The sequence below is a fragment of the Ischnura elegans genome, chromosome 8 (assembly GCF_921293095.1).
Source record: "Ischnura elegans chromosome 8, ioIscEleg1.1, whole genome shotgun sequence".
NCBI classification, from domain to species: Eukaryota; Metazoa; Arthropoda; class Insecta; order Odonata; family Coenagrionidae; genus Ischnura; species Ischnura elegans.
Window position 1 is genome coordinate 22519007 of NC_060253.1, and position 26320 is coordinate 22545326.

Consider the following 26320-nt stretch of genomic DNA (forward strand, 5'->3'; position numbering starts at 1 on the left):
CTATATATAAGCGATCTGTCGATCATTTCAAGCTTGTCGAGTTTCGTTTCCCCTGATGTTATATCTTTCTCCCGTATGGAACCCAGGAAACTCTCCGGATACATCACGTTTAAAATCTTTTGCTTTGGAAATGAGTTCCCTTCACTTCGATGCCAGCCCACAGTTTTATCACTCCTGCTTTGATGAATCTTGGCACGGAAAGAATAAATCGAAGCAGGGGTTAGCTAGCGACATAAATGTCAGTTTAGGGCTTATTCTAAAAAAGCAGTCAAGTAAAATAATGTAAAACGTCCTAAATGAACAAACCTGAAGAAGATGGATCAGATTACAAAAAAATGGAGGAGGTGGCAGCCTGGAAAAATTTACTCTTTTCGAGCCTCGAACCCTGGTCTTTCTAAACAGAAATTCGGCACGCCACCACTCGGCCAAATCTGCCTTGAACAAAAAGTGAAATTTTTAAAAATAAAATTCAACGTGACCATATTTTTAAAATTTAAAATTTTTTCTCTCAAACCTGGGCGTATATGCACAAAACCCTTCAACAATATTCCTACCTTAATGTATACTTTCAAATAAAAAAAGTTTCTTCCTTGACATCAGTTAGGCAAAGTCTCCTTGTTAGTTTAATGTAAGTAATACTATCGTAATATGGACTGGCTCTAGGAACCCTTTAACAATAAATGAAAACCTGGAAGGTCAGGCAGGGGTATACGTCATAAGAAAACATTAGAAACGAAAATAAAATGTTTGTGTAAAATATTATAATTGTCGTAACTTGATGACTCAGGAGGATTCACTAAGATTGAGCAGTCACCTGCCAAAAATTTGCCCTGAATCCCTTCACGGAGGGATTTCGATTTAATCCATCCTTTTACCTTGTTACTGAGAAAATGTTTTATACATACACGGCTTCCGGAAACACAGCTCGCGCTCTTTCCTCACGATGTCCTTCAATATGTCGAATCGAAAGGACATGATTACACTTTATTCTTAGATTAATTCTTAGATATTAATCTGATCAAATGCACGACGGTGAATTTTTTTCTCGCGTCGCCCTGCTATCTTCATGTATTTTCTGGGGATGTTTTTAACATTATTGCGACAGATGAAGTAAGGTATCTGGGAGTTGCCACAACATTGACCCTATCTTGGGGAACGCATATAATGGCCTGTTTACACGATACATTAACACGTACGAGCTAATGTCTGTTTCCATGAAGGATTTTTGTGGATCGGAACGGAACACGTATGAATGCATGAACCAAATTAGATCAGATTCTATTTTCTGTGCATCCATTCGCACAAGTTGCGTGGTTACACGGTGCATTTTGGCGTTTATGATCGCGTTCATACATTTAGACCCGTACGTGTTAATGTACCGTGTAAACAGGCCTTAAGAAATATTTTTGTCGGAGCCCCGAAGAAGCTGGTACTCGCCAAGCGTTTAGTGGGTGGATTTTCGGATTAGAAAGTAAAATAGAGGTGCTATTTCGCACTCGCCAGGCCACACCATGAATACGCAGCGAGCGTATGAGATCCGGCGCAGAAAGACTTTATTCGTGAAATTAATAAAATACAAAGGAAAGCGGCACGATTCGTAATAAAGCAGCTTTGGGCGTACAGAAAGTGTTACACAGATGTTAAACGAATTAGGTAGGAACCGCTGTAGATTCGGAGGTTGTGCGTTAGACTTGGAAAGCTTGAGCAATTGACAATGCATATCTTTCGAAGCGAAAACGGAGAACATCATATCAGAGCCCCACCACATTTGCAGGTCTGAGAGAAACGATAAATTGAGAGAGATATTTTACCGAACGGATAGTTATGGGAATTAGTTTTTCCCCCGTACACAATAAAGGCCTTTACTAAATGCTGGGCGTAATTTTGTTAGAGCATATCCTTTTTATTTGTCAACGGCAGGTGACCTAACACACCCTGCCACACGCCTATTGAGGCGGCTTGCTGGTCGGTATGCAGATGTAGATTTAGGTGATCAAAAATTTGTTTAAATAATTTAAATTATGTTGTGGATTAGTTCTGTAAAAGGTTTTTATTTCCTGATTTGTATCAACATTCATGCAAAATATGCCACTTTCGTCAGTCAAATTTATATTTACTCTGTATCATACAAGCCAATTTTTACGAATATTATATCTTTGGGGGTATCCATTAACCCTTTCGACACAGTGGTGTTGTTTCCTTATCATGACTGTTGGATTGAGCCCCAAGGGTCCCTTCCGTCCCCTCTGTACGGACCATTTTTGCAGGACATTGGTTAAGAAGGGTCTCACGGATAATCACACTCTCTCAGCGCCAATCTTTTTCGACTTTTCCTAGCGGGGACTCCGCATTATCTCGGACTCAAAGTGTAGTTGGTATTCCTCCTTGCCGGGTTGATAGCCCTAACAGCGGAATTGGTTCCGGGTCAACTCATGATTAGTTTCTGTGAATTAGCTACATGAATAATTGTTGTTTCTCTGTATGTTGCAGACTTTGAATTCAATTTCTCATTTTTTTCTGTGCATTGTAACTTTTGAACGGAGCTATACCGTCCTAATTAAAGGATTTAATACATCAACAATTTCTATGTTGATGTTTGTATTGAAAACGAGATATAAGTTAACAGTTACGGTAAAATTTCATTTAAAAATGTAAACGCTCCTTAAAAGACAAAGAATTTAATTATTAGTTTATATTTTTTGAGAAAGGAACAAATGCTTATTTCAAAAACTGACTGAATGGGTAATAGAAGACGAGCTATCCGGGTACCTGCTCCCGGATTTCGAGGGTACGGCCTATGTCCTCGCTTTGTTGGGTCCCGATAAGACTTTGCGTAGCTGCGACCGGCATAAAAGGGAAACGAAACGGATATTTTCGGCATTTATTAGCCTGAGTAGGAAAATATTAGACGAAAATTTGCGGCTTTCGTCTTCCGTGTCAAAAACCATCCGGGCGAATATTTACTTTGCTAGTAGCGAAAGGGTTAATTAGATGTGGCGTTTAGGAGGGGCGAGGGGGTCAAGCCGATTCTCACTCAATCTCACGTGGTGGACCAGGGGGTCCTTGCAAGTATCACGTAATTTTTTTCATAAAAAATGATGAAACATTGTTTTTTAATAAACCTAACTAATGAAGGTTAGATTGCCGTATTTACGCTGAAAATACACATTCAGTTCTGTCGCGATAATAACGCATGGTTATGGGTCGTGGTTTTAAGTTATTGATTTTTCATTTCACCACTAAGATAACCCATAATATATAGAAATAAGGTTCACTTGACTGGATCCTTTGTTTCCAGTATCAATTTCAACGATTTATGTGAAGAGAGAAGGAAAGTTTTACTTAAATATTGATTTTGATTATTGATGTTTCCGTATTAATTTATCCAAAATAAACTAGATAAAGTTAAATCGTGATCTCGGTGGAACAAAGCAACTTCGAATTCCAATTTGTACAAATCCAATATAGTTAAAGAATCTTGCTCAACTTGTAATATACTAACATCGTGTGGTCAATAATTTAAATTTTTTAAGTTATATATTTAAATTTTGTTGTCTGCCTATTTTTTGAAACAAAATAGTTGATAAGATGTAATATTTCCCAAAATGTTTGTTTGCTATGTATTTCTTTGGTACTTCTAATTCTACAAATTCTCTAGTGTTTCTATTAGTATTATTAAAGTTATATATTTCTAAGTCAGTTTACATATTTATACAAATCTTTCCCTGCTAAAATCAAGTGGATGTAAAGAATTCCACATTATAGTACAATAATTTAATCTGTTTACGAGAGATTTTAATATACCTACGCTATTCAATATCACTTTAGCAAGCTCCCTAAAAAATACCCTGTTGTTTAAAAGTCATTGAACAAATATGTGAATTTCTAGAGAATTTTTTAGGCGTCCTTTTTAAATAAACAACCTTTATTTTAGCATCCATTTCCACGATTTTTAAAGACAGACGGGTATAAAAGTTTGAGTCATTCCACCTCAATTCCAAAAAACCTTGTCACGTAGGGTCTAAGATTTTGACGAATCCATCGCTGATACTTTATAGTTGAAGCTGTAGGTCATACTACTGTGATATAGACTATCAGTCTATGAGTACACGTCCGCAGACTGGTATTAAAAGTAATCGGGAAGCCGCACGGGAGAAATGTAAACGTTTAAATATTTTCAAAAAATATCATTCAGGAGCTGATTAAAATTTAATGTTTGTAATTCTAAGGTAATTAATGAGCCTACATTCTAAAGAATAAATGCTTGGGCCAATTCTGAGATGGATTACTTGAGAAAAGTTGATTAACAATGTTTTAACATTTAAATATAACAATAATAAGGGAGTGCACTTTATAAATATTTTACTCAGAGTGACTTCCGAAAGGACTTAGCTGTAAAATAAGCAATAAATAATGGCTCTACGACAATTTTATAGCCAAATTGTGGGATTTATATGATTTAAGGCAATGTGTTTGGAAAATTCGATAACGCATTAAAATTACATTAAAAAACCATCTCAGGGGTATTTAGTTTAAGGTTGATGTAGACCCGTACAGATATCAAAATCTGAGTCTCTTAGGGTCAAACGCTTGTTGAATTAAGGTGGAGTAACCCATATTTATTAATCTAACCCCCGAATTTAATTTATTTTTTTGCTCTCTCCTTAGGTGCAAGCCATCCCCGGACGCAAGGGGAAGAATGAAGGGTGGAGCAGGAAGAATGAAGAAGAAAAGAAGACGATGGCCTCGCGGGACATCCAATGCTAATTACTTTTATGTTATTCGGAAAGATTTGACTCGAATTTTAATCTACATTTTTGCTTTTTCAATTTCAGAATGAATATTGAAGAATTAGAACACCTTTCGTCGACTTGAGTTGAAGGCTGGCAAGAGTGCAGTTTCCTCGGATGCTGTGCATTGCCGTATATTTTCATCAGGTTTACATCAGGTTATCTTGAACGTGAAATGGTAAATTAGGGCCGACCTGAACCACACAACTGGAGTTATGAGAGACTCCTGGTGGAAAGTGAATTCACCCTCGATTATCAAAGCACGAGCTCTAGGTAACAACGGTACACGAAAAGTAACGGCTCAAAGGAGCAGGTTTAAAATGGTTTCGAAACAGCGCTGAAACAAAGGTACCAGAAAGTGCACTTTAAAGGTATTTACTACGAATGAGACCGGTCCTAGGAGACAAAGAATGCATTCTTAGGCAGGAAATCCACATGGGTATTTTTGTGTGTGTATTTTTTAAGGTATTTGGGTGGGTTTTGTACTAATACCATTTATTGCAGGAGTGAAGAATGAAGAAAGAAGAGGTAGCTGAGGCCCCGAAGATTGAAGACATCGCAGGGGGCCTCGAAGAATGAAGAGGGAAGATAATGTGTGTGTGTATCGGGAATGAGTGGACATTGATAATCCCTCGCCTGAACTAAGTGTTTTTTGTACTTAATTGTATCATGTCTGTAACTCTTTCCCTTCCAGCCATGAAGATTGAAGACATCAAATTAAGCTCGAAGAACGGCAGGAAACCGATTGCGTGTGTTTTTTATCTATCGTGTGAGTTCGTGTGATATTTTTCTACGTGTGATTAATTATTTATATTTGCGTGTGATGCGAGTATTTTTCCATTGCGTCGCGTTAGGGCTTGCATGTTAGTGTTATTTATTTATTTGTTTGTGCATGCACTAATCTTACCTCTTCACAGATTCAAGCCATCGCTGGACTTCAAGGAAGGAAGAGTGAAGACTGCACGAAGAAGAGGAGATTGAAGATGCAAGTATTCACAGAAGAAAGAAGAGAAGCATCGTAAGAAGACGTGTGCGATATTTGCGGCTTAGTTTTGGGCCCTTGTGGCCAAAGAATAAAAATATGCGTAAGGCTAGGTGTTTTTTCCGTGCGTTAGTTTTAGTTTTTTGTGCCGTGGTTTTGCATTACGGATTCCATTGCATCATGCAGGAATGTGGCTGTGGCTAGGTAGGAAATTTATGATTTCCTATTGATGCCATTGTCACGTTCTCGTGTGCTGCTTTGGAGTGATGCAATCCTCGGAAGGGTTATTTATTTGTGTATGCACTAACCCGCTCTCTCCCTAGGTCCGCAAGCCATCGCTGGATGTGAAGAGAAGAATGAAGATTCATCGAAAGAAGAGAAGACAGAAGAGGATTGCATCGCGGGACCAGAAGAAGTCGACATATTAGCTTTGGGCCCTTCTGGCCAACGAACATAAATTTACGTAAGGCTAGGCGTCTTTCCGTGCGTTAGTTTTAGTTTTTTGTGCCGTGGTTTTGCATTACGGATTCCATTGCGTCATGCAGGAATGTGGTTGTGGCTAGGTAGGAAATTTATGATTTCCTACTGATGCCATTGTCACGTTCTTGTGTGCTGCTTTGGAGTGATGCAATCCTCGGAAGGGCTATTAATTTGTGTATGCACTAACCCGCTCTTTCCCTAGGTCCGCAAGCCATCGCTGGACATGATGATAAGGAGAAAGAAGACACTTGGAGGAAGATGGGATGGTGTACCTTACCGAGCCGGCTTCTTGCGGCTCTACATGAGTTGCAGCGGATAAGGAGCGGTATGATCTCATAATATTAATTCAAATTTGGTTCATTTTTCCCCTATAAATTTTTAAATTAAAGAGTTGCTCGAGAATGTTCAATTTTGCATTCATTAACGGAACTCAATTGTGCTCACGCTTATACTGAAATTCTAATCCATCAAAATTAACAAATAAACTTAATATCCTCAATTTAGTCATTGACTACAGTTTGAAAATTGCACTTGGTACTTAGTAACTGGAAGTGATATTTCATTGACCTATATCAACCTTGAATTGAATTTAAAAGTTGTGACAAAATATTGCAATGGGCAAAATATTTTTTTTGTGCCAATATTTTTTTTGGATGAATCATAATGACACATCAACGTTTTTTCTTTACAAATGTTTTCGAGTCAAAATATCACCTCCCTTAAAAGTCTCCGCAAAATATTTTCACATTATAAAGCAGTCCGAATAACTTTCATTCGTAATTAGTTTCTAATTATCTGTTTATTAATTACAAATTTTATTTTCCTTCATGATTTTCATTCTGAATCAGAATTATTCAACTATTTTTTGTCCTGTGAAAGGTTACCCATTTCAAAATCAATCCTTAAGTTTTCCTATCTAAACAAAGATATAGTTCCATTTAATTGGAATTATTTTATTATAATAAGTATTATTAATTATTGTTTTAATTTTCTCTGCAACACGGGAAATTTTATATTTCACTCGAAGTTTTTTAAATCTAATTAAAGGGTGAGCCTATTCACTCAGTAACGTCCATGCGCCATAAGAAAATTTATTGATTTATTCGGCCATGAAGCCGATTTTCTAGGACATCGCATTGTCTCTTTATGAGTGTTCGTTTTTTTAAATTGCAGACTTCGTTGGATCGTATTGTGTGAGTTGACTACTAGAGGCCACGATGAAAGCACGTGCAAAGAGATCGAAAGAATACAGCTCGTTGCCACAGGCAGACGGTAAGATTTCATTCATTCCTCTTCCAAGTATTGAAATCAGTACAGAACCATTATTTAGTGATCACATAGGTACACTATAATTTTTACATCCAGAAACCTCAATGATATAAGTAATGATTGAGTGAGAAAATAAATACATATTTTCACTTTTTCAACGCAAAATTATTTAATTAAACCGCACCCAAAATTAAGATCTCGCGCTTTTTTGCAACACTCACAAAACTTAAATCCTGCGCTGAATCTCAAGGCATTGATTGGTTGACGACGGCGATAGCGTTTGCTTTCATATATTTCGATTTGAAACTTCATTTCCATTAAATGTAATAATTCGAATGAAGGATAGTAATGGGGATTTTCGTGAATCTATCATAAGTAGTTACTTTGCTGTTTAATTTTCTCAATGTAATGTGCAGGTCGAGGTTTCCACATTGGCCTTGCTTTTGGTAGCTCAGCAACCGTCATGCGCGCTCAAGTAATTACTTCCTCGGAGACCCTACCTGAGGGAAACATGAGATTCCGGTTTTTCCTTGCTATTAAATATTTATTAAGTTAATTGTTCGGAAAAATATGCATATCTTTTTCAATTTTTTCGGCTATTTTGTTTCTGAAGTGATACTTTGACCTCTGGCTCTTTGCATGATCTTCAGAATTAACTTACACTATTACTTTCGTATCAGAAGACTTAATTTTTAAATTACATCCTTCTGGATAGGTGTGGTGTACTTAATATAGATGCCATATTTGTAACTTCTGTTTTCGTCTTTTTAAATAATTTCATTGTAATGATTTTTATAATTTCATTATTGCTTTCCGATTCATATAATTGTACATGTATTAAATGCAACAAGGTATATATTTGCTATCAATTTTTAGTAATACCCATGAAGTCCAAATAAGTCGTAAAAAAAGTTATATAAATAACACACTAAACTTACTGTAATGATTTACGGGAAATGTTTCTTAAATATTTCCCAATCATATCTTTAAAATGTTTAAAGAATAATGAAAATACATTAAAACATCGCCGATTAGATAAGCGTAAAATAATTTGCAATTACCCACTCTTGCATTTTTTAATTTTAAAATTTCTAGACACTTAAAAAAGTTATCATTTCGAAGAAGACGTTCAGAAAATATTATTTCTGAGCTCAGAGTTAACTTTTTAGATCTCCCCTTCGTTGGATTATGAGAATTTTATGTTATATTACCACAGGTCAAGCTTGTGGACAACGACAGCGATGGATTTTGGAGGCAACTGCGGAGGTCCATGAAATGGACACCTGAAGGTTTCTGCGCTGACAACAGGAGACCTGAGGATTTTATCGTGAAGAAAGGAAGAATGAAGATAGGAAGAAAGAAGTCACCAAGCCTGAAGATAGTTGTTTTTTTTGTTGCAATTATTGTACAGGGTGTTTGTATATTTTTTATTAATGCATGTATTTTTTCTAGCTATAGTTAGGATTTGCAGCAGGAGAGTAGGGATTTTATATTGCGTCCTACCGTTGAGTAGAAATAACTCAGATTAGGCAGGTTTTCGTATATCGTGGCCACGATTCCGTATTTAGGCGTTTACTTAATTTAGGTGTATAATGCAGTATTTAGGTAGGCAGGGCTGTATGAATGGATGAATGTGATTTGATGAATGAGTGAATGGAATGTGATTTGATGAATGAGTGAATGGAATGTGATTTGATGAATGAGTGAATGGAATGTGATTTTATGAATGAGTGAATGGAATTTGATTTTATGAATGAGTGAATGGAATGCGGTTTATGAATGAATGAATGATATTAGTAGTAGTAGTGCTTGATTGTTGTGGATTGCTAATTATATTTTGTGTAGTTTTTTTATTCTTATTAATTTTGGTAGTAGTGTAGTGCATGCCCCCCTCAAATCCAAACTGTTCCCTCATCGTGGGGAGGGGGTGTAACAGGGATAAGTCATTAATTTGCAACAAATGCTAATAAAATTGCACCCTTATTGGGAATGTGATGGAATTTTTTTCCTCCAAAGTTTCTTTCCCGCATGAGTTGCAAATTGCAAAGATTATTTGATAATATGACTTATCCCTGGCTAAAACAGTTGGTGCATTTGTGATTTGTATTTAAATATTTGAAACCATTGAATATAATATATGATATATTGCTGTGTTCTTTATTCCAGTGCTTAGTACTATTTGCATTACTGTTTTTGTGATGTTTTTCGGTAATATTGTACAGAGCCTTTTTATTTTTGTAACTAATTCATGTGTTTTTTCCAGCTATAGTTTAGACCTGGGGCAGGAGAGTAGGGATTTAATATTGCATCTTACAGTTGATAAGAAATGACTCAGAATCGGAAGGTCTTCGTATATTGCGACCATGAAATTAGAATTAAGTAACACCCTGGCCAGAATAAATTGTACCCATTGCTAAGGTCGAGGTGTATTATTATTGTTGATATTTTGTCTCGATTTTTTAATGATATTAATTTACTAGCATTTGAAATTATTAATTTCAAATGCTATTAAATTGTGTGCATGTAATTTCTCCCTACTACTTTGTACAAGTAAAGGCAATAAAACTATTTTCTATATACATTAGATCATGTTACAAAGGAGATGTTGTAAAAATAAAATATTTTAATTTCTTTGTGATTGATGACATAAAATAAAACATTTTACATGTAATTTTTGTGAAAATTAAAGTGCTGGTACAAATCCAGTAAAATGGAATGTCGTTTAGGTATTGACAAAATTTTAAATCCGTCAGTTGACAATTAACCGAAATAAAGTGAACATATTCAGAAAGTATCCATCAAGGTGCAATTACATCGGGCATATATATCAATATTTTAATTCATTTAATTGTATGCAAATGGGCAATTTGTTAACATTGTCATGTGTACATAATCTCTCATGTGTACCTAAGCAAAAAGAATGTTCTCCCTTGAAAATTTTATAACGACAGCAGTGTTTAATTAATTTAATATGCATTAAAGTGGATTTTAAAAATTGTTACTGCCCTACCATGTAACTTATAAACAAAATTATTGTAGAGAGGTTCGAAACACCGACTTCGCATTCCTACCGTAGTAAGTCTTCTCCTTAACCTCTATTCCATCTCTCTCGTTGACTCTGAGGAGGGTTCATTACGAGCTTTGTCAAGAAAGGGAATGAACCAGTCTTCTGGTGTCACTAAATCAAACTGAATTTTGACACTCAGTGGCATTATTTGCAGTGATAATGCGGCGGGTATCTCATGTGTATGTTTTCTTTGCTATCGCTGATCTTCTGCGTTAATTGTAAGACAATATACTTCCACGGATCGGCCAACTTACGAGAGGAAGTAAAGTGACGTTCTGGGCGTAGATTTATTATCTAGCATGAACTGCACAATTTATGTGGTATTAAACACTGCACATATCTCGCATATATTTCATTTCAATGACGTTATTATAAAAATATTGCGGGAAGTGGGAATGTTGTTCAAATTTCCCTCCCACCGATGCAATAGAAAATACTCGATTTCAAAACTGCGGCGAAAGTTGTTTTACATTTTCTATGTTGCTTCTAAGCAACATAGAAAATGTAAAACTTTTCAACTGTATTTATGGATTATGTAACTTACGTATAATATTGTGGCATAAATTTACATGACAACATATTTGCCTGTGGCGATAGTTATGGTTGAGTCAAAATTTTCAAGTTTTCAAATAGAGAAATTTTGAAATTCGATTTCTCCCTCAAGCAGCTCTGAGTTAGAAAGGGTTAAGTAGCAGTGGCGGATACAGAGGGGGGACGCGCGTCCCCCCTTCGGCGCCGCCCGAATTACCAAATATTGCAGAACCACCATTATAACTTTTCTTGCATATGAGTATAATCACTTTAATTAAAATTTTATTAAAGTCTGATGTGATTTGATTATTTTTAATGCGATAAAAGTAAAGGTAACTCGAGATATCATTTGCGCCCCCCTGAGTTTTTTCTGTACCCGCTACTGTTAAGTATTAAGTACTAGCAGTAGTAGTAGTAATAATCACACATACTTATCAGGTACGAAATATTGTAGACCACACCCTATAGAATCCGAATATGTTATTCAAATCGTCCTCGTAAAAAGTCGAAAAAATTACTTTTGGCCAGCTTTTTTCGATTTGGTACCACTGTGCGGCGTCTCCATCCTCTTTTTCCTTCCTATACCACTCCCCTCCCCGGGTGATCGGGTGTATCATTTTAAATACTGGGTCCCGTCCCCAGTGCGTTGTAACCTACTAAGGACCCCCTTGGGCTCTCATTCGATGGTATCCGACGACCGAAGGGGGGAGAAGGTCATCGTCTCTACTACGGAAACCAAAGAATCCCGAAGCAACAATCCACAAAATTCCTCGGCGTCCACATGGACAAACGGCTAACCTGGCACGAACATATCAAATCTTCAATAAATAAGGCGAAAGGAATCCACGCAGCATTACGACCTCTATTAAAATCTACCTCGCCGCTGAGCCTCAAAACCAAACTGCTCATATACAACAGCTGCATCAAGCCTTTCCTGTTTTAAATCATCCCCGGCCTGGCTCCACGCTGCTCTGACGCATCTATAACGCATTCAATCTGCCGAAAACGTCATCGTAAGAAAAATTGTTGGGGCATCTTGGTTCGTGTCAAACATAAATATCAGGACAGATCTGAAAATAACTCCTCTCCTCTCCATCTTAAAATCATACCTTCCCCGGTGTGAAAAATCCTTCGCAGCGACGCAGAGTGAACTGCTGAAAACTCTTTGGGATTATAACCCTTCAGCATACGCTAAGCACTAAGTCCCCAAAACTGCCCTTATCCCTTCCAATATTCCCTCCTCCACTTAATCAAGGCGTAGAATCTATGCCATGATCACACCGAGAATGTTTAATGCCTGTAACAACAATTAGTCAAGAAACTCTCTGTGGACAGCCAAAAGAGTTGGGAACTTGAGATCCAATTAAAGCCGCGAAATTTCAGCGTAGCGTATTCGATGGTATCAGCTACTCAGGGTTAAAATTTTGAAACACCATTTTTTTCCACTCTGTAAAAGATATGTCCCGAAAATAAAATGTAACGAATATTATGAAAACACAGCGAATTGATTCAATGTATTCTGTCAAACTGTAAATACCTGAGCAGTCTAAACATTTCGAGCACGCACTTAAATGCGATCTCATACCCCACGCCAACATAGAGCCAGGGCCGGATTTACCCAAAGTTACGCTATAGCCACCTCTCCATTGAGCGCCCCCCCCCCCAAATCCCCGATTTTTATGATAAGGCATAGCCACTCGCATGAGGTAAGGAAAAAAAAGGAATAAACAGATATATGGCTGACAGCGTAAGGTTATGCTTGAATTTTTAGGCAGGGAAAACATAGACAATGGGGTAATTTCCATCATCAAAGAAAACGAAAGGCATTGATTGTGATTCGTTACCCACCAATAGTGTATTCATAATATAAAAATTATTTGGTTTTAGAATTCCCAGTTTAGACGAATGGCAATGGTCAATTTTAATTGCATTTGAAAAAGGCCAGATTGGCGCCTATGCGATGCCACTCCACGTGACGTCACAGGGACCTAGTTTCTATACGAGTAGATAGGAGTTTTATATCGTCTGAGGTTACCAATGCATGCATGAGGCACAGACTTCAGGGAAACATATCTGAATAATCACCTATTAAAACTGCCTAAAGTCGGAAAGTTTCCTTCTTTTGATAAGGTATTAATAATCCTTATTTAAGCCAAGCGCTACCTGCTATCAGGGTACTCTGCTTCCTGCTAGCAGCCAGAATCGTAGCGGCGCACAATATCCATGGCCCAAGGTCACCTCACACGGCGGAGCGGGAGCCAGAATGACGACAGAGTGGGTTTTCCCAGCATTCATACTTAGCCGTCGCGTTCTCGCGCGCTCGCAAATTCACTTTTCATTTAATCGCGAAAATGATATCGTCATTTAAAAATCTAGAAGCGTGAAATGCGTACTCCAGGGGAATTAATCTTTCGATTTATGCAATTAAAAAATAATAGGAAACCGCCCTATTCAATTAAAAAACCAGTTTGAAGTAAAACTACATGAAACAGTTTACCTTAGCACATTTAAAGCCCTAGCAGAAAGGGAACCCACGTAATAAGCATGCTGACAGTGGTGCGCTTCGAGGTGCCTCCAGTGCATATCATTGCTGGTTGCCAAACAGAGGGCGCCCCTTGGACAGCGACGCCCCTAGGCACGTGCCTACTTTGCCTTACGGTAAATCCGGCCCTGCATAGAACAGGGATGATTTATGAATTAACGCAGGTATTCCACGTTACTGATATCTCCTTGGAGATTTCTCTCGATCGATGATTATATCTCCGATGTGTGTCTTAACCTATCTCCTTTGATAAGGTTTCAGGAAAGAATATAGATAGTTTCTTAAGGCTTAATCTAGTGGGATTCAAATATATGAGTAAATAAAAACTCACCGACAGTTTCCACAAACACTAAATAACAGTTTTGTAGAAATGAGCCAGTAAGTTTAAAAAAAATTACTTCCCGAAAGAAACCACCGATTTCCACAATAATAGAGAGCAAAAATAACTTTTGTCCTTGTGTCTGTGTTGGTTAGCACTTATACTCGTTGATAACACGGGAAGCAGTTACTCCAGCGATAAAAAAATCAAGATAAGAAGGAAGGAGGTTGAACATTTGTCGTACCAACCGAGACACAAGGACCTAAGGACAAGCATTTAGTTGTGCTCCACTATTTTCTGAGGAGAGACAGTTATTCTAGGTAAGCACTCACTTAGTTTAAAATCTCGGATATGTCCCGTAGAAACTTTGAATACTGTTTTCTTGAGTTTCTCACCGGTTCATCTTTATCGTCGACATAATGGTAGGTTTAAAAATCCTGGCATTGATATAAATTAACGTTTTCCGAGTCTAGTAGCGTGGTTCTGCTGCCCTGACGTTTCGTGAACCCTGCGAATGGCTTCTTCTGTGTAAAATGTATTACACGCAGGTGCGTGTCGATATTTAAACCGTGTAGACTCATTACGTAATGGGAATTTTAATTTTGACGCCGTCTTTCTCTTTAACGCTGACGTTCAATAGTGTATCAGAGAATCAAGGTCGGAACTAGGACTTTAGTCTTTGGGAGTCAGTTTACCGCCCCACCCTCCCTGATTACTCTCGCTCCCTTCCTCACCCTCCTCCAACCCCTAAAATATAATTCGTACCTAACCTAGAATTAGTAGCTGAAATTACACACCGTACGCTTACTACTTATTAGGAGTTTCATAAATTTTATATATTGTATTAACTATTGTCTAGTAATATATTAATTAATAATAATTTTTAAATAATTTAATCAGGAAAATAAATAGCTTTCTAATAAAGCGTTCAGATTCGCTGTTTGCTCAAAGCCGGCTACGAGGTTTCTAAAGGGCGTGTCGCCTTTAGAGTTGATGTTTATAATCTTCAAGTAGGAAGGTTGGGTGTAGTCTGGTGGGGGGGGGGGGCACCTGACGCTTAAAAAATAGAGAAGATTGTTGATACGGGCTCGAAAGTCGTCGTTGTTATGCATTTAACTTGTTAATATTTTCATATTGAAAATATGATAACTTTCATAGTTATAGAAAGATAATATTTCGTGCATTAATTGTTTTATGGTGCTATTACTCTCAAATACGAGAAGACTTTTTGCCTGTCAGACCCTTTTGCGCCCAAAAAAATACTGGATCCGCACTAGGCCATTAAGGATGTAAAGCTGAAGAAATTTGTTGATTTGAAAAGGATAGCAGATACAAGAGGTTAGTGGAGAGCTGTTTCAAAACGATCTTTGGATTGTTGACTTATGACGACGTGTGCCGCATGATCTGCCACCGCCAGCAACGTAGGTTGCCCGAAAGGTATTCCTTCATCCATCCCGGTAAACCTTTACACCTTTTCCCGCATGTTTTGCACGCAATTTACTAAACACCTTCTGCTTGAAGCTTCGTCCTGTCTTAATTGTTTCTCAGCATGGCTCGTAAGATCAATTGGAAATAGATAGCAGAACCGATAGATTTAAGATGTCGTTTTTTCCGCGTAAAATATGGGACCAAAACACTTTCGATAGTATAGCTTTTATATAGTTTGACTCGTAATAGGTGAAATAGGCTCTGCATGTGTAGCTAATAACTTTTATTTATGTAAATAGGTACTAATTATCTGCATGGATTTTTTGGCATGCTTTAACTCGTGCATAAATCACTTACTGAGATAACTTTTCGTTTTCTATGACTAACTATTAGATTTATTTGCATGGTAGAATGTTCGTGTACTCTCCTAGTGTTTGGTCTGATTGCGTGCCGTTGTCCTGAATGCTTTGGCTTATGTCCGGCTAATCTACATCTACATAATACCCTGCGAGTCACCTCAAGGGTGTTTGGCAGGGGGTGATCAATCAGGTGGTGATCTAATGAGCGCGTGCCTGATGAAGCCTAGGATGGGTGCCGCTTGCCTGGAATCACCCCATGCCACACACCCTGCTGGTGGCTTTCACGGTACCTCGCAGATGTAGATGTCAGTAAGGCTTAATGATAATCTTGATTTTGCATTTTTTGTGTAAGTTCTTTCCGTTCGCACCTTATATTCACGAGAGACAGTCTTTCTGCGTGGTCGCAAACTTTAATCCTAAACATGTACAGATATGTCCCTTTATACATTTTGCTATTGCAGATTTTAGTCTAAAAATCACTGACAGCTGCTTACATAAGCAGCTGATGGCCCCAGTCATGATTCATACATAATATATTTCGGAACTATCGGCACTGTTCTGGTATTCGGTACCTTGAGAATAGCGTTTGCCCATTGAAACCTGCACCCTGATTATGTAACAGTGAGAAGGGTGAGCGCAATGTCGTTGCCAGGGGCAACGCGATTCCCACGACGGAGGGTGATAGCAGCGATTATGAAACCGTGATCGCATTCTTTATCACACTGCGAATGTCATCGGCCTATCACGTTCGAAACCGATGGTGACAAGCATATGCTGAAATAAAAACGGGTACTAAATGGAAATATTTGCAAAAAATTATTGTTTATTTAGTTTAAAAATGGCCTATAATCTAGTAAAAACTTTCTTCTATCCTTTATTATTTCTACTGGAGTGCTGCGTTGACTTCATTAGTTGTCCACGTTGCTCAATTGTTATGTGCGCATGGTGGTGAACTCGATTGAGCAGCTTTATTTTCACGCGGCAAATTGGAAAGTACTGCTAATTGAAATACATCCGTGATTTAAACGTCGATCACTTTGTATCGGAGTTTTATTATCAACATTTGCCAAGAACATTCACCAAAATATCAACACCGTTAAACTCCTTTTCGAGTTTTTTATAATCATAAATCAACTATTTAACTACTTAACATTCACATCGCAAGCCCTATTACTCTTCCTTCGAATTTTACACTTCCATTATCACTTCAACATTAATTAGTTTCAATCCAAAGTTACGACTTTTCTACCATTCTCTACGATATAGCAAAAATAATGACTGCAGCATCTCCCGGCGAGCATTAGCATAATAGATTACGTGATCACACATCTAAAGGTAATACTACTCTTTCCCCATGACTTTACCATAATACTTTATCATAATATTAACTATAGGCGAAGCGAAGTAATTAGCCTTGAACTGCTTCCATTTTATGTTTTCGTTGTTTGTTATTGTTATTTCAAAGACTCCGCAGACGCATTCTTGGACAGAGGTGTGTCGAAGGATTCCATTGGCTCTTCAGATTTCCCAATGATACCAACCTCGCGCGCTCGTACCTATATGATACGCGCGAAGACGGTGGCTTACATGATCGCTCGATACAGCGGAACGTGATAGGAGAACGTGACGGTCATCTATCGCCGTCGTCGCTGTCACATTTACCTAATCGAGGTGCTGGGTCGGGGGATGTTTCATAACTGTGGAAAATTACCAAAGAAGTATTTTTATTTCATCATCATTGTTGAAAAATTCCAAAAGATAAAACGTGAGTCAATTGTTTTTTTGTTTTTTTGCGCGTCGACGGCTTGAGACTCGCGTATAATTAGGAGTTGTTTTTGGTCCACGTTTGACGCATGTTTGAATATATCTATCTACTATCGCCCGATTATCTGATAACCTTTCATTTCTCTCTATGCTCATGGGTAGAGCATAAGATAATCTTATTCAATGAAGTGAACTTTTGCGGGCGAGATATCGTAGAAGAGGACGGCTAACTCTGGACGCAACTCTGATGTGGGTTTTACCCCACGATTTTCCGTAGATGATGGGATGGTACCAATGGTACCACGGGTGTACCTTAGGGCGGATCGCAAAAATCGATTTTTTTCAAATCCATCTGGCCCAATGAAAAAAAGTTGTGGGACCGATCAAAAATAAGGCCTGAAAAATTTGAGACCTGTACGTGAACCCCTGACCCTCGCTCAAATGCAATTTAGGGGGGGAGGGTCAAAATTCGAAAAATATAATATTTTATGGTCATTTCTTATAGATTTTTGCCGAGTTACTGCCCTTTTAGGGCAAAAATTTCGTGCATTTTGACGTATCTGCCACCGTTTAGCCACAAAATGCCTAATTTGAGTCCGCGTCCGCGAAGAAAATATTCCAACGCCCACGCAGCGTCGCGGATACCAGAGCCGCAGGCCGATCCCTTCCCCTCCACGCTCGCTTCTCCCCCTCCCACGCCTCTAATGCAGCAAAATTCATCCCGCGCATGCTGCTAGGAGGTAGTTTATCTTTGATAATATAAATCAGAAGATGGTAGAAGGTAAAAAACGATGCGTAGTGAGACGACTTGTCCCTTATTTGGAGCATCGTCGGCGTTAAACAAATCGATGTTACCAACTTTTAGAGAATTGATGAAATATTTTTAGATCTGCGCACGCAGGAAAGGAGACTACGGTCTATGAAGACGCCTCTCGAGTGGCTATGAAGGTTTGGGAACTTAGGTTATGCACTTATATTCCGGTATTGTCCGACAGCTGTGACTTAATGGATTAATAAGGGTTAAGGCCGCCGGCGTACCCTCCCCGCTACCCTCTCGAACGCCCCGGATGCACCAAAATTCACACCAAGTGCGTCTTTCTTCGTTAGTCTTACTAATATTTGATGTATCAGCATCGTCCAGTGAGGAACAATCATGAAGGAAATACTCAATTACCTGCTTTCCAGTCTGTATTTCTTATGTTAGTGTAATTCCTCGTCTTTTGCTGCTGTCAACAAAGTTTTGGTAAATTCTTTCGCGAATCTCTCGTACGTATGTATAATTAAAGGAATATTGAAATTCAAATTTGAGCTTTCATCAATAGATTTTTAAACACCACAGCGCTAAGCTCAGATATAGCCCAAGGAACCGGAGTCTCTCTCCTATATATCATCAGCGTGTAGTCCTTTACGTCGATATTAAAATCCAGCATTTAAAAAAATCTCGGATTGATCACCAAACGCATCCTTTCAGGAAACGCAAATTGGGTCCCTAGATTACCCTCCCAACGTTTATGTCGCAAATCCAACTCAACATAGTGCAATCAGCAAATAGACCACTGTAAGGGATGAAATACGATTTGATGCTTTCCCGGCGAATGATATGGGTAAACTCTTTTCGGGGTTCAACAAAATTTATCCCTTAGGATGAGCCCCCAGTCGGAGCTTGAAATGTTGGCCATTATGGAAAAATTAACCCGGTGGGAATCCCGAGAAGAGTCTACCCACACTGGAAGGGATGTTGGAATTATGCTTTTAGCAAAGGGATGATGCCTCCTTTTTGGGCGGTATTCGCTTGGTACCATCACAATCAAATCCTTTTTAATTCTGTGTATCTAATTTTCACTCGGAAAGGAATCGATAACCGCAGATTTTATAACTTTTTCTAATCCTCAGATGGGGGAGGCAAACCTCCAAAAGTGGGACCCTGTTTCTTCAGCTAACACCACACATTCCCCTCTAAACTTGTATTGATAAGTCCTCTTGCCTTTTTTCATCAGACAAGAGTATAGTCTTTCATTCCAATAAAATAAGGCCCTTTGATGACACCTCTCTTTTCTTATTCACTGTAATTAGCATCTTTTTCTGTCTACGTAAGTAATTCTGGTACACTAGCTTTGATGTATCTTACGAAGTTATGACTTTTGCGTAAGCTAAAGTTGCGGGAATGATCATTGCTGTTGTTTGGTTCTTGCATATACCTCTATCACAGTTGGCAGACGCATTTTCCCCGAAGAAGTTCCAATTTGAGGTTATAGTCCTTAATGTTTATTTCATGAGGAAAGTAGAGATACAAATCGCCTTATTTCTCGCCAGTTTAATTTTCTTCGGATGAATTGATGAAGAAAATTTTTGATACTATTTTCCCGTACAAGAATTGACGATGATGACTCAACGCTGTCCTACAATTCCCTTTTTTCCTCAGTTGTCGAGTTAATTTAGGGTTCAATCCAGCAGCCATCATCTTTCTTTTCGTCAGATTGTCTCTCAAAATACTTCTTCATTGGGGGAACCTTATGCTCCTCCATGCACTTACACGCAAAAATATCGCATATATAGCAGGTAATTGAGTAATTCCTTCGTGATTGTTCCTCACTGGACGATGCTGATACATCAAATATTAGTAAGACTAACGAAGAAAGACGCACTTGGTGTGAATTTTGGTGCATCCGGGGCGTTCGAGAGGGTAGCGGGGAGGGTACGCCGGCGGCCTTAACCCTTATTAATCCATTAAGTCACAGCTGTCGGACAATACCGGAATATAAGTGCATAACCTAAGTTCCCAAACCTTCATAGCCACTCGAGAGGCGTCTTCATAGACCGTAGTCTCCTTTCCTGCGTGCGCAGATCTAAAAATATTTCATCAATTCTCTAAAAGTTGGTAACATCGATTTGTTTAACGCCGACGATGCTCCAAATAAGGGACAAGTCGTCTCACTACGCATCGTTTTTTACCTTCTACCATCTTCTGATTTATATTATCAAAGATAAACTACCTCCTAGCAGCATGCGCGGGATGAATTTTGCTGCATTAGAGGCGTGGGAGGGGGAGAAGCGAGCGTGGAGGGGAAGGGATCGGCCTGCGGCTCTGGTATCCGCGACGCTGCGTGGGCGTTGGAATATTTTCTTCGCGGACGCGGACTCAAATTAGGCATTTTGTGGCTAAACGGTGGCAGATACGTCAAAATGCACGAAATTTTTGCCCTAAAAGGGCAGTAACTCGGCAAAATCTATAAGAAATGACCATAAAATATTATATTTTTCGAATTTTGACCCTCCCCCCCTAAATTGCATTTGAGCGAGGGTCAGGGGTTCACGTACAGGTCTCAAATTTTTCAGGCCTTATTTTTGATCGGTCCCACAACTTTTTTTCATTGGGCCAGATGGATTTGAAAAAAATCGATTTTTGCGATCCGCCCTAGTGTACCTAGATCAAAACTAGGAGGGGGGGGGGGGGGAAGCCATGGTTTTTCAAGTTGTAGGTAAGATGTAAGAATGGTAAAGGTCAATGAAATCAACATTTTAAGGAAACTGTAACAGATATTTATTATTTAGTTTTAAAAATTATTTGCTTGAAAATATATCATTTTCTTTGCAGACATGTGCGATATTTGCATCTATGGGCGGCGGCTCTCCCTTCTACCCCTCGCTGGGTACGCCCATGAATGGTACTGTTTTCCAGAATGAAACATTCCTTCCAACCCTGCCACTAGGGTCATGAGTCTCTTTGTGGAACTGACTATAGAGAATCGCCGTTTGAAATTAGCGGTTGTTGCTTTTTGGGGCGTACGTTTCTGCAGCGTTTCCACTCACTCTTCGTCTCACTCGAACGAACTATTTCGCACGCCGCCGACCTCGTCTCAAACATACCGTTCTCCGCTCGACATTGGTGACCATTCGACATCACACGGCTCGCTTCCCGAGTTGGTGCTATTGCCAGCTTTCTATCTCCAATTTTTAAGGTAAAAATGGGAAGACAGCATGGACAGCTCGTCGGAGTTTCTCTCATCGTGAATTAATCCTAAAAGTAACATGTCAGCGGGGAGGATACTGATTGTATCGCTGAGCGAAAGCAGAACACAAAGTTGTACGGGATGATTTTTCCTCAATACCACGCACAGTGTAAATAAATGTATGTGTACGTTGTAAACATACTTAATTGCATGTAGATGGAAGTACAATAATCCGTATTAAAATGTTTCAATAGGCTACAACTGACAATGATTGATTAGTTTATGAACCATGCAAAGTCAAATAAAATGCTATAATAATTGTTCAGGTCTCCCACTATTTATGATGTGTCACTTGATAGTTTGAAACTGCAAGTATCAACTTTATGCGGTGATGTTTTTCTTGAATTAAGTTGCTCAATTATAAATTCCTTTGCCGTGGGATAGTCATGAGAGAGTATATTAGAATTTTGCTGTTGATTGAATGAAGTTACGATTGCCATTCATTTAGATCTTCAAGATATCAAAATATGGTCACCAAATATACAGCTAGCGTAGTCAGTTTTTTTAGGAAACCCAACAGTATTTAGAAGAAGTGTAAGAACTTTAGAGCAATCAAAGAGATAAGTGAAAGATAAATTATTGTAGATGGAGTTCGAATTTGTACCATAGTAGCTCAAGAAGGGTAGTCTAGCAATCTCACCAGCCCAAAACTCAATATTTCGACAATAAAACAAATACAATCTGAAAATAATTGAATGAGTTGGAATATAAAAATCAACTACCGAGACCTACATCAGTGTTCTGCATCACTAAGCAATTTGTTAATATGTATTAAGGTAGTTTAAATACGTCCTTGATCTGGCAAGGTTACATTCCTCAACTGTCATCTGGAATAACGCACCTACAACGGCGAATGCTCCATCAATATATACTATGATGTTGCAGAGCCCAAAAACGTGAGAAGACAGCCTACAAATTTTTTTTAGCATACCACGATTTTTTAATTTATTCCAGGCCAATGCAACTGACCATAAGAGAGAGCAACAAATATCGAGATACCTGAATTGCGATGGAAAGATTGGTCACCACTGTTGCCAAATTGCGCTGGGAACTGTCGGCCGTGGAGGCGTCGGTGAGTGAGCTGAAGGAAAGAATCAAATCCGTAGAAATGGAAATGGAGAAGCTGAGATTGGGGGAGAAGGACGCCGTGTCCAAGAGCAGTGGAGGGCGGTCGCTTGACTGCGTAGACGCCATCTTGGGGAAAACCACCATCTTGAACAGCGACGAAGCCAAAGTTCAAAAAGTGCGCCAATTGTACGATACTCTCCGTTCCCAGGGAGAGTTTGTGACGTCGGTGATGACGTATCTGGGGAAGAAAGCGAGCGGGTTGGCGGTCCGGTTCGACTGTGACTCGGATCACCTTGGTAACGTGCAGGGAACGTTTACGAGTCTCACGGGCGCCATTTTAGACGGACGGCGCCTGCAGAACCACGCCGACTGCTCGAAGGGTGAGGATGGCATGGTAAGCACTAGACCCTAACGCTGTGGCAACCACAAAATTATTATATTACCTGAATATAAAAAAGAATGTTGGCACATCAATCTTCAAATATTGTGTAAGGAAACATATGACCGGTATATCCGAGAATCCAGACAACTGAGACGCCAACAATCGGCCACCTTTGGAAGTAAAGCTCTGAGGACAACAAACAACCTTGGGAAACCACGTTGAGAAATCATTGACATTGTCGGATATTTTCTGGTTTCTCTTGTTATTTTGTTGGAATTAAGCTTTCATAGCGTCGTAAGTAATATTGTTTATGCATTAATATTTATGTGTAATACCTTTAAGTAGACATTTTCATCAGGGGCGCAGCTAAGAATTAAGGCAAGGGGGGGGGTTTTAGGCGCAACTAATACTTACAGATGTGGGGGTGTTGCATACCCACCAGGGAGAGCGGGATTTGCGGGGACTCTCCTCCAGAAAATTTTAAAGAATAATGGTTCAAAATGGCGAGTTTTACGGCTTACTGACGGATATTTGATTAACCCTAACACTATTCTACAAGTAATACTGATCCAAATAAGTAAAATAGATTAAACTTAAAAATTTCTCTGAGCTCTGGGGGGGGGGGGGTTTCCCCCAAACCCCCCCCTCGCTGCGCCACTGCATTTCATCATTCACTGTGACGGTGGTTTATAGGTTAAAGGTGTTTAAGGCGACCAACGTACTTATTACACTTTTTCTTTTCTACCCTGCTAAGAATATTGTTTTTTTTTATCGAAATCATGAATGGTCATTGGGGACCCTTTGAGTAATTTCCTTAAGCTATAAGTGGATATTTCAATGATAATTTATTGCTTCCTGAATGTTTATTGCTATTTGTGGTTGCCCTTAGGTATCGAATATATCTCCTCAAAACCATGAATAATACATTTTATAGCTTATTTTTCGCCGTGGTTCGATGATTCCTTCCACTACACCAATGTTGTCACCGCAACACTATCCTCGATGCGTCGGCCATATAGAAAAAATAAGTCAGCACCTTCAGCGCCGCCATCGGCGATTTGAGTCTCGAATAGCAAAAAAATTGGCAATGAATTTTCTTTCGAGAGCACATGGCGTAATTTCTTCCTTGAAGCTCTCGCGGGTAATTGTAGCGGGTGTGCTACGCGTACTTATTCGGTTTGTTACCCGACGTTTCGTGGCCGTTCCCGGTCACTTTTAATCAGGAGACAAGGGCCAGGGGATTGGCCAGGTCGAGTGGTCTGCGATCGCTGATAGCCTCGATCTTAGGAGGCCCCCACAACGCTTTAAACCGTAGTCAAAGTGGTCTTTATCGTTGACAATCGTCTCGCAATCGGTGAATGCGTGTCTTTTTATTTACTAGCTCAGCTAGGTATTACTGCCGTTGTTCCTCGTGAAAAATGGAAATCAATGACTCGTAGCGCCGCGAGTGGCGATTATCAAAATCTAATTTCAATGCGCGCGGAGCGATAACAATAAATTGTTATGGTGAAGCGTCAACAATAATTGTTGTATGTGCGGAAGTGTGAATCCTCTAATGTAATATTAGTGCCAGTGAATATGACTTAGTTAGTAAGTGAACTTAAACTTTGAAGTTACCTGCTATCACCTTTTTACTGTATCTTTCTATCTCCTCAGAGATGCGTGGTCAGCATGGCTGCATTGGAGACGCCCGCCTACAGTCGGGACAAGATCCTGGGTCGCCTGGCTAGGACTCTGGCTCGGGCCGCTCTGCATTTCGCGTTCGGCAACGGCGGACTGCCATACTCTTCCTCCGACTCGGCCACAAGAGAGGAATTCCGTAACATCGTCGAAAGTATCTGCAAGCGAAGGACGAAGAAGGAGGGCTCTTGCGAGTTGGCCAGCTGGGCGTTGGAGAGCAGTTCCCAAGACGTGCGAGAGATGGGTCTGATTTGCTCAGTCCCTGAAATTGTGGTTGAAAGCGGAGAAGAGAACGGGAGACAAATACTTTCCGAACAGTTTCCAGAACTGCTGCGCTTTTACGAAAGGCACATTTTGGCGAAACTTTTGGAATAAATTATGCATGCTGGTTCGTCCTGTACTTTAATCATTGGAATACTGATTCCCCTTAACTGAGTGAAGGCAAGGAATTGCGCACTTGGCCATCTTGAGAACGACCACTAAAATGGCGCTTCACTTCAATTAATGGAAATTTGAACATTTTCTCCTTTGCTCGCATTATTCGGATGGGATTGCGGCTTGGGAGATATATGACTTGGAGCTCTTACTAAAGCTATTCGCCTCAAAAAACTTCTCCATCGAATTCTATGCATTTTCATGCATATAAAATGTATGAGATTCTGTAATGTTTGGAGGCCACCATGGTTCTTTACAGATTATGAATGCAGATGATGAATATAGTTTCCTCGTGATTTTTCTAACAATTATGTTCCCTGGACGAGCGTAAAATCGATCTTGATATTAAAAAAATTTTTTTCCTTCGATCATCAGGAAAGATGCAATTACTGTAGATTCCGGTTAATTGGGACATATCGGGACTTGTGCACTTTGCCCCAATTAAGCGGCTGCCCCAATTAGGCGAACTATCCTGTAGATGGGCATAAACAAACGTTGACATGATAGAAAGAAGACTAAAGTATGTTTCAAATGCAACATAAGTTTATTAAACTTAATTTGATTAATAAATCAGCGAGTTAAGTTAATTTATTATGATTTTTAGGAATTATAAAAAATTAGTTAAAAATATTTTTCACAGCCTTGGGAGACGCTGAATGAATGTCTTTTACTAAGTCCTATAAAAGAAAAGTCCTATCCTCTTGCGGATAGTGTAACAACAAGAGCTTTCACAATAGAGCAAGAATAGGAACATTTTTGAAAAATAAGACTAAATCAAAGGAGGAAAATATAAAGAAATAGTATTCTGAAAACAAAAAAAAATTATTTTGTCGTTCGTATAGAGTCTATGTCGCCGACTCATGGCCCAATAAAGCGGCATGCTGTCTCAATTAAGCGGAGAATACTCTGGGATATTCCTCTATTGGGTTCTGCTCTTCAAGATCTGCCCCAATTAAGCGGCTGCCCCAAGTAACCGGTGGGCCAATTAAACGGAATCTACTATTAAGTACTACAAGGTCTGGCTTCAAATGTTCATAGTGAGCCGTATTTCATTACGTATGATATAAAATTTTCTGGCGAATACACTGAATACACTTCTCTCGATTTTGCGCGCGGGTAAGAAATGTTAATGCATCCAAACACTTGACTACTTAGAGCTGTCGTAATCTTCCTAACCCGCAGGCAAACCCGAGAGGAATTAATTCACAGCATTC

General features: G+C 39.1%; 1 protein-coding gene across 1 annotated transcript; it reads left to right on the forward strand.

Annotated features, from left to right (window-relative positions):
- Nucleotides 1-14193: 14193 nt before the first annotated feature.
- On the forward strand, nt 14194-25062 carry LOC124163607. The gene is made up of 3 exons (XM_046540624.1): nt 14194-14300; nt 22496-23003; nt 24648-25062. The coding sequence occupies exons 2-3, from the start codon at nt 22551-22553 to the stop codon at nt 25044-25046; spliced, it is 852 nt and encodes a 283-aa protein (XP_046396580.1). The 5' UTR covers nt 14194-14300; nt 22496-22550; the 3' UTR covers nt 25047-25062.
- The last annotated feature ends 1258 nt before the right edge of the window (nt 25063-26320 follow it).

What these genes read in the sequence shown, in the direction of transcription:
- LOC124163607 (XM_046540624.1), top strand. Translation starts at nt 22,551, where the DNA reads ATGGAAAGATTGGTCACCACTGTTGCCAAATTGCGCTGGGAACTGTCG. An exon ending in CGAAGGGTGAGGATGGCATG is followed by an intron (nt 23,004 to 24,647) that starts GTAAGCACTAGA and finishes CTATCTCCTCAG; the next exon opens with AGATGCGTGGTCAGCATGGC.